Source organism: Lonchura striata, chromosome 21, assembly GCF_046129695.1.
Source record: "Lonchura striata isolate bLonStr1 chromosome 21, bLonStr1.mat, whole genome shotgun sequence".
Lineage (NCBI taxonomy): Eukaryota > Metazoa > Chordata > Aves > Passeriformes > Estrildidae > Lonchura > Lonchura striata.
This window is the reverse complement of record NC_134623.1, coordinates 2,233,310-2,241,768: the sequence shown is the minus strand read 5'-3', so window position 1 is coordinate 2,241,768 and position 8,459 is coordinate 2,233,310. Positions and strand designations below refer to the sequence as shown.

Sequence of the window (8,459 nt, the reverse complement as noted above, 5' to 3'; positions counted from 1 at the left end):
GTCCCTCCCCGGTCCCACCTGGTCCCTCCCGGTCCCTCCCCATCCCTCCCCCATCCCTCCCGGTCCCTCCCCATCCCTCCCCCATCCCTCCCGTTCCCACCTGGTCCCTCCCCGTCCCTCCCCATCCCTCCCGGTCCCTCCCGTTCCCTCCCCATCCCTCCCCCATCCCTCCCCGGTCCCACCTGGTCCCTCCCCGTCCCTCCCCATCCCTCCCCGGTCCCACCTGGTCCCTCCCGGTCCCTCCCCATCCCTCCCCCATCCCTCCCCGTTCCCTCCCGGTCCCTCCCCGCCCCCCCGCCCCTCGGGGCTCCCTCGCCGTGCCCGTCCCGCGGAGTCTCTCGCCGTGCCCGGTGCCAGAGCAGCGGGGCCGGCCATGGGCAAGGATTATTACCGCACGCTGGGGCTGTCCCGGGGCGCCTCCGCCGCCGACATCCGCCGCGCCTACCGGCGGCAGGCGCTGCGCTGCCACCCCGACAAGGACCGCTCGCCCGGCGCCGAGCAGCGCTTCAAGGAGGTGGCCGAGGCCTACGACGTGCTCAGCGACCCCAAAAAACGGGAGATCTTCGACAAGTACGGGGAGGAGGGTGAGCGGCGGCACCGGCGGGACGGGGGCGGCCGGGACGGGGGGCACGGCAGGGGCGGGGAGGGGAGCGGGGCTCGGGGGGTCCGGGACCGGAGGGGATTTGGGGGGTCTGGGGAGGTCCGGGCCGGGGGGCTGGGGGACACCGGAGGGGATTTGGGGGGTCGGAGGGTCGGGGGGGGTCCGGACCGGGGGGTTGGGGGACACCGGAGGGGATTTGGGGGGTCAGGGGGTCGGGGGGTCCGGGCACGGGAAGGGATTTGGGGGGTCGGAGGGTCGGGGGAGGTCCCGGCCAGGGGGTTGGGGGACACCGGAGGGGATTTGGGGGGTCAGGGGGTCGGGGGGTCCGGGCACGGGAGGGAATTTGGGGGGTCAGAGGGTCGGCGGGGGTTCGGGTCGGGGGGCTGGGGGACATGGGAGGGGATTTGGGGGATCGGAAAGGGACAGGTGATGGGGACAGGTGAGGGGGACAGGTGACAAGGACAGGTGACAAGGACAGGTAAGGGGGACAGGTGAGGGGGACAGGTGAGGGGGACAGGTGAGGGGACAGGTGAGGGGACAGGTGAGGGGACAGGTGCCAGGGCCAGGTGCCAGGGCCGGGCCCGTGGGTCGGGGGGCGCGGGCATGGCCAGGGCAGGTGTGACACGCACCGGGCGGGCGGGGGGCTCCGGGGCCGGTATCCCACGGGGGTCTCCGGGGCCGGTATCCCCCGGGGTCTCCGGGCTCGGTGTATCCTACGGGGGGCTCGGGGCTCGGTGTCCCCGAGGTCTCCGGGGCCGGTATCCCCCGGGGTCTCCGGGCTCAGTATCCCCCGGGGTCTCCGGGCTCGGTGTCCCCGGGGTCTCCGGGCTCGGTGTCCCCGGGGTCTCTGGGCTCGGTGTCCCCGGGGTCTCCGGGCTCGGTGTCCCACGGGGGTCTCCGGGCTCGGTGTCCCCGGGGTCTCCGGGCTCGGTGTCCCCGGGGTCTCCGGGCTCGGTGTCCCCGGGGTCTCCGGGCTCGGTGTATCCCACGGGGGGGGCTCCGGGCTCGGTGTCCCACGGGGGGCTCCTGGCTCGGTGTATCCCACGGGGGTATCCGGGCTCGGTGTCCCACGGGGGGCTCCGGGCTTGGTGTCCCCGGGATCTCCGGGCTCGGTATCCCCCGGGGTCTCCGGGCTCGGTGTCCCACGGGGGGCTCCGGGCTTGGTGTCCCCGGGATCTCCGGGCTCGGTATCCCCCGGGGTCTCCGGGCTCGGTGTATCCCGTGGGGGGGGCTCCGGGATCGGTGTATCCCACGGGGGTCTCCGGGCTCGGTGGATCCCCCGGGGGTCTCCGGGCTCGGTGTATCCCGTGGGGGGGGCTTCGGGCTCAGTATCCCCCGGGGGTCTCTGGGCTCGGTATCCCCCGGGGTCTCCGGGCTCGGTATCCCCCGGGGTCTCCAGGCTTGGTGTCCCCGGGGTCTCCGGGCTCGGTGTCCCACGGGGGACTCCGGGCTCGGTGTCCCACGGGGGGAGCTCCGGGGCTCGGTGTCCCCGGGGTCTCCGGGCTCGGTGTCCCCGGGGTCTCCAGGCTCGGTGTATCCCGTGGGGGTCTCCGGGCTCGGTATCCCCTGGGGTCTCCGGGCTCGGTATCCCCCGGGGTCTCCGGGCTCGGTGTCCCCGGGGTCTCCGGGCTCGGTGTCCCCGGGGTCTCCGGGCTCGGTGTCCCCGGGGTCTCCGGGCTCGGTGTCCCGCGTGGCGGCCCCGGCGCCGGGCCAGCCGCCCGGGGGTGGCCGCCGGGGCGCCGGGGCGTGCCGGGGGGAGCCGAGCCGGCCGGGCCTGTCGGAGCCCGTCCGGGACCCGTCAGCGGCGTCGGCGGCGCGGGCAGAACCGGTTCCCCCACGCCCTCGTCCGCTCCACGCCCTGCCCGCGGCTCACCCCGGGGTGGGGTCTGATGGGTGCCTGGGGTGCCTTCATCCATCCCTCACCACCCTCCAACCCATCACCCCCCAAAAACCTTCAGGGCTGAAAGGGGGAGCCCCGACCCCCGGACCGGGTGGCGGCACCGGTCCGACGTTCACCTACACCTTCCGCGGCGACCCGCACGCCATGTTCGCCGAGTTCTTCGACGGGCGCAACCCCTTCGACACCTTCTTCGCGCAACGCAACGGCGACGACGAGGATGGAGACGAGGCCTTCAGCACCTTCCACCTGGGCGGCTTCGGCAGCGTCAGCTTCCCGCGGGCCCGGGGCGCCGAGGGTCGCCGGCAGGACCCGCCGGTGCTCTACGAGCTGCGCGTCTCCTTGGAGGAGATCTACAGCGGTTGCACCAAGAAGATGAAGATCTCCCACAAGCGCCTGGGCCCCGACGGGAAGACGGTGAGGAACGAGGACAAGATCTTGACCATCGAGGTGAAGCGAGGGTGGAAGGAGGGCACCAAGATCACCTTCCCCAAAGAGGGCGACCAGACGGCCACCAACATCCCGGCCGACGTGGTGTTCGTGCTGAAGGACAAGCCGCACGACGTCTTCCGCCGCGACGGCTCCGACATCGTCTACCCGGCCAAGATCAGCCTGAGGCAGGTCGGTGGTGGTGGTGGTGGTGGTGGGATGGGGGTGGTGAGAGGTCAGGGTGGGTGGGCTTGGGGACATCAGGATGGGTGGGCATCATGGGGACATCACAGATGGATCGTCTTGGGGACATCAGGGATGGGTTGGGGACGTCAGGATGGGTTGGGGACATCAGGATGGGTGGGGGGACATCAGGATGGGTGTGGGGACATCAGGATGGGTGGGGGGACGTTAGGATGGGTGGGCTTCATGGGGACATCAGGATGGGTGGGCATCATGGGGACATCACAGATGGATCGTCTTGGGGACATCAGGGATGGGCTTGGGGACATCAGGGTGGATTGGGGACATCAGGGATGGGTGGGCTTGAGGACATCAGGTCTTGCTGGGCATCATGGTGACATCAAGATGGGTGGGCTTGGGGATAGCTGAGTGGGTGGGCTTGGGGACATCAGGATGGGTTGGGGACATCAGGATGGGTGGGCATCATGGGGACATCACAGATGGATCATCTTGGGGACATCAGGATGGGTTGGGGACATTAGGATGGGTGGGCATCATGGGGACATCACAGATGGATCGTCTTGGGGACATCAGGGATGGGTTGGGGACGTCAGGATGGGTTGGGGACATCAGGATGGGTGTGGGGACATCAGGATGGGTGGGGGGACGTTAGGATGGGTGGGCTTCATGGGGACATCAGGATGGGTGGGCTTGAGGACATCAGGATGGGTTGGGGACATCAGGGTGGGTGGGGGACATCAGGGTGGGTGGACTTCATGGGGACATCAGGGCCTGGTGGGCATCATGGTGACATCAAGATGGGTGGGCTTGGGGATAGCTGAGTGGGTGGGCTTGGGGACATCAGGATGGGTGGGGGACATCAGGGTGGGTGGGCATCATGGGGACATCACAGATGGATCATCTTGGGGACATCAGGATGGGTTGGGGGGACATCAGGGTGGGTGGGCTTGGTGAGGATGTTGGAGATGGGGTGGTCTTGGTGGGAACATCAGGGCTGGGTGGGCTGGGGGACGTCAGGGATGGGTGAGGGGACATCAGGGTGGGTGGGGGGACATCAGGGATGGGTGGGTTTGGTGGGGACATCAGGATGGGTGGGCTTCATGGGGATATCACAGATGGATCGTCTTGGGGACATCAGGGATGGGTTGGGGACATCAGGATGGGTGGGTCACTCTGGGGTCACTGACCTGTCCCTGTCCCTGATGTGTCCCTGACATGTCCCCGTGTCCCTGACGTGTCCCGTGTTCATCACGTGTCCCATGTCCTTGACGTGTCCCTGCCGTGTCCCCAGGCTCTGTGCGGCCGCTCGGTGCCCGTGCGGTTCCAGGACGTGGCACATCCGTGTATCCCCATGTCACTGACATGTGCCATGTCACTCCCATGTCACTCCCATGTCCTTGGCGTGTTCCAGGCCCTGTGTGGCTGCTCGCTGTCCGTGCCCACGCTGGACGGCCGCTCGGTGCCCGTGGCACATCCCCATGTCCCCGTGTCCATCACATGTCCTATGTCACTCCCATGTCACTCCCATGTCACTCCCATGTCCTTGGCGTGTTCCAGGCCCTGTGTGGCTGCTCGCTGTCCGTGCCCACGCTGGACGGCCGCTCGGTGCCCATGGCACATCCCCATGTCCCCGTGTCACTAATGTGTCCCATGTCACTAACGTGTCCCATGTCACTCCCATGTCACTCCCATGTCCTTGGCGTGTTCCAGGCTCTGTGGCCGCTCGGTGCCCGTGCAGTTCCAGGACGTGGTACATCCGTGTATCCCCATGTCACTGACATATCCCCATGTCCCCATGTCCCATGTCACTCCCATGTCACTCCCATGTCACTCCCATGTCCTTGACGTGTCCCTGCCGTGTCCCCAGGCTCTGTGCGGCCGCTCGGTGCCCGTGCGGTTCCAGGACGTGGCACATCCGTGTATCCCCATGTCACTGACATGTCCCATGTCACTCCCATGTCACTCCCATGTCCTTGGCGTGTTCCAGGCCCTGTGCGGCTGCTCGCTGTCCGTGCCCACGCTGGACGGCCACTCGGTGCCCATGGAACATCCCCATGTCCCCGTGTCCATCACATGTCCCATGTCACTAACATGTCACTCCCATGTCACTCCCATGTCCTTGGCGTGTTCCAGGCCCTGTGCGGCTGCTCGCTGTCCGTGCCCACGCTGGACAGCCGCTCGGTGCCCGTGGCACATCCCCATGTCCCTGTGTCCATCACATGTCCCATGTCACTAACGTGTCCCATGTCACTCCCATGTCACTCCCATGTCACTCCCATGTCCTTGGCGTGTTCCAGGCCCTGTGTGGCTGCTCGGTGCCCATGCAGTTCCAGGACGTGGCACATCCCCATGTCCATCACATGTCCCATGTCACTAACGTGTCCCATGTCACTAACATGTCCCATGTCACTCCCATGTCACTCCCATGTCACTGCCATGTCCTTGGCGTGTTCCAGGCTCTCTGCGGCTGCTCGCTGTCCGTGCCCACGCTGGACGGCCGCTTGGTGCCCGTGACACATCCCCATGTCCCCGTGTCCATCACATGTCCCATGTCACTCCCATGTCACTCCCATGTCCTTGGCGTGTTCCAGGCCCTGTGCGGCTGCTCGCTGTCCGTGCCCACGCTGGACGGCCGCTCGGTGCCCGTGCAGTTCCAGGACGTGCTGCGGCCGGGCGCGCGGCGCCGCGTGCCGGGCCAGGGGCTGCCGCTGCCGCGCTCGCCGGAGCGCCGCGGGGACCTGGTGCTGGAGTTCGAGGTGGCCTTCCCCGAGCGGCTGCCGCCGGCCGCGCGGGCGCTGCTGGAGCAGGTCCTGCCCCCCTAAAACCCCCAAAATCTGCCTGTGATCCCCAAAATCTGCCTGTGATCCCCAAAATCTGCCTGTGATCCCCAAAAATCTGCCTGTGAGCCCCGAAATCTGCCTGGTGACCTCCAAAATCCACCCAGGGACCACCAAAATCCCCCTGTGCTCCCGCCGGCCTCGCAGGCGCTGCTGGAGCAGGTCCTGCCCCCCTAAAACCCCCAAAATCTGCCTGTGACCCCCAAAAATCCACCTGTGAGCCCCGAAATCTGCCTGTGACCCCCAAAAATCCACCCAGGGACCCCCGAAATCCACCCAGGGACCCCCGAAATCCACCCAGGGACCCCCGAAATCTGCCTGTGACCCCCAAAATCCCCCCAGGGACCCCCGAAATCCAGCCAGGGACCACCAAAATCCACCCAGGGACCCCCAAAATCCACCCAGGGACCTCCGAAATCCACCCAGGGACCCCCGAAATCCAGCCAGGGACCACCGAAATCTGCCTGGGACCCCCAAAATCTGCCTGTGACCCCAAAACCCCCCGAAATCCCCCTGTGCTCCTGCCGGCCTCGCGGGCGCTGCTGGAGCAGGTCCTGCCCCCCTAAAACCCCCCAAAATCTGCCTGTGACCCCCAAAATTTCCCCAGTGCCCCCCGAAATCCCCGTGCCCCCCTAGCGGCCCCCAAAATCCACCTGTGACCCCCAAAATCCCCCCTAGCACCCCCAAAATCTCCCAGTGCCCCCCAAAATCCCCCCCTGCCTCCCCAGTGCTCCCCAAAACCCCCCCAGAGCAGCTCTGAGAGGTTTTGGGGTCACCCCGATATCTCAGGGGGGTTTTGGGGTGTCCCTGTCCTCAATCTCGGGGTTCAGGGGGTTTTGGGGTCACCTCGATATCTCAGGGGGGTTTTGGGGTGTCCCTGTCCCCAGTCTCGGGGTTCAGGGGAGTTTTGGGGTCACCCCGATGTCCCGGGTGGTTTTGGGGTGTCCCTGTCCCCAATCTCGGGGTTCAGGGGAGTTTTGGGGTCACCTCGATGTCCCGGGGGGTTTTGGGGTCACCCCGATGTCCCGGGGGGGTTTTGGGGTGTCCCCCCCTTGTGTTGTGGTTTTGGGGGGTCCCGTGGTGCCTTTGTGGGGATTTTGGGGTCCTGAGGGGTTTTTGGGGGTCTCCGAGGGGTTTTTGGGGGTCCCCGGTGTTTTTTTGGGGGTCCCGAGGTGCCTTTGGGGGGATTTGGGGGTCCCCGTGGTGTTTTTGGGGGTCCCGATGGGTTTTTGGGGGTCTCCGAGGGGTTTTTGGGGGTCCCGATGGGTTTTTGGGGGGTTTTGGGGGTCCCCGGTGGTTTTTTGGGGGTCCCCGAGGGGGTTTTGGGGGTCCCGAGGTGCCTTTGTGAGGATTTGGGGGGTCCTGAGGGGTTTTTGGGGGTCCCGAGGTACCTTTGAGGGATTTTGGGGGTCCCCGTGGTGTTTTTGGGGGTCTCGATGGGTTTTTGGGGGTCCCGAGGTGTTTTTGGGGGTCCCGAAGTGCCTTTGTGAAGATTTGGGGATCCCCGGGGGGTTTTTGGGGGTCTCGAGGGGTTTTTGGGGGTTCCGAGGTGCCTTTGGGAGAATTTGGGGGTCCCTGGGTTTTTTGGGGGGTCCCGAAGTGCCTTTGTGAGGATTTGGGGGTCCCCGGGGGGGTTTTGGGGGTCCTGAGGGGTTTTGGGGGGTCCCGAGGGGTTTTGGGGGGGATTTGGGGGTCCCCGGGGGATTTTGGGGTCCCCGGGGGGTTTTTGGGGGTCCCGAGGGGTTTTGGGGGGGATTTGGGGGTCCCGAGGGTTTTTTGGGGGTCCCCGGGGGATTTTGGGGTCCCCGGGGGGTTTTTGGGGGTCCCGAGGGGTTTTGGGGGGATTTGGGGGTCTTGGGGTGTCCTTGACCCCCCATTTTGGGGGTCTTTGTCCCCCAAATTTTGGGGGTCCCCACCTCTCCTTGCCCCCCCCCCCCATGGCTGTATTTGGGGGTGGTCCCCACGCCCCCTCCCCCCCATTTTGGGGGTCCCGTTTTTGGGGGGGGGTCCCCACGCCCCCCCATTTTGGGGGTCCCCCGGGGGGGTTTGGGGGGGCCGCGGGCGGCTCGGGGAGGGGGGGGCGGATTTTGGGGTGAAACCGCCCGGAAATGGCGCCGAGATTAAAAAAACTGCAACGTCAGCAGGACTGCGGTTTTTGGGGAGGGGGCGGCGGGGGAGGGGGAGGGGGGGAAAGGGGTGAGGACCCCTCCCCAAAATGGGGTTTGGGATCCCAAATTGGATTTGGGACCCCTCCCCAAAATTACACCGGGACCCCTCCCCAAAATGAGGTTTGGGACCTCGAATGGGGTTTGGGACCCCTCCCCAAAATCACACAGGGACCCCTCCCCAAAATGAAGGTTGGGATCCCAAATTTGGTTTGGGACCCCTCCCAAATGGGGTTTGGGACCCCTCCCCAAAATCACATGGGGACCCCTCCCCAAAATGGGGTTTGGGACCTTGAATGGGGTTTGGGACCCCTCCCCAAAATTAC

General features: G+C 66.5%; 1 protein-coding gene across 1 annotated transcript; it reads left to right on the top strand.

Annotated features, from left to right (window-relative positions):
• The first annotated feature begins 277 nt into the window (after positions 1–277).
• Positions 278–6,045, top strand: DNAJB1 (DnaJ heat shock protein family (Hsp40) member B1). The gene is made up of 3 exons (XM_077787769.1): positions 278–584; positions 2,560–3,119; positions 5,723–6,045. Exons 1-3 carry the CDS (start codon positions 374–376, stop codon positions 5,951–5,953), a joined length of 1,002 nt encoding a protein of 333 aa, XP_077643895.1. The 5' UTR covers positions 278–373; the 3' UTR covers positions 5,954–6,045.
• The last annotated feature ends 2,414 nt before the right edge of the window (positions 6,046–8,459 follow it).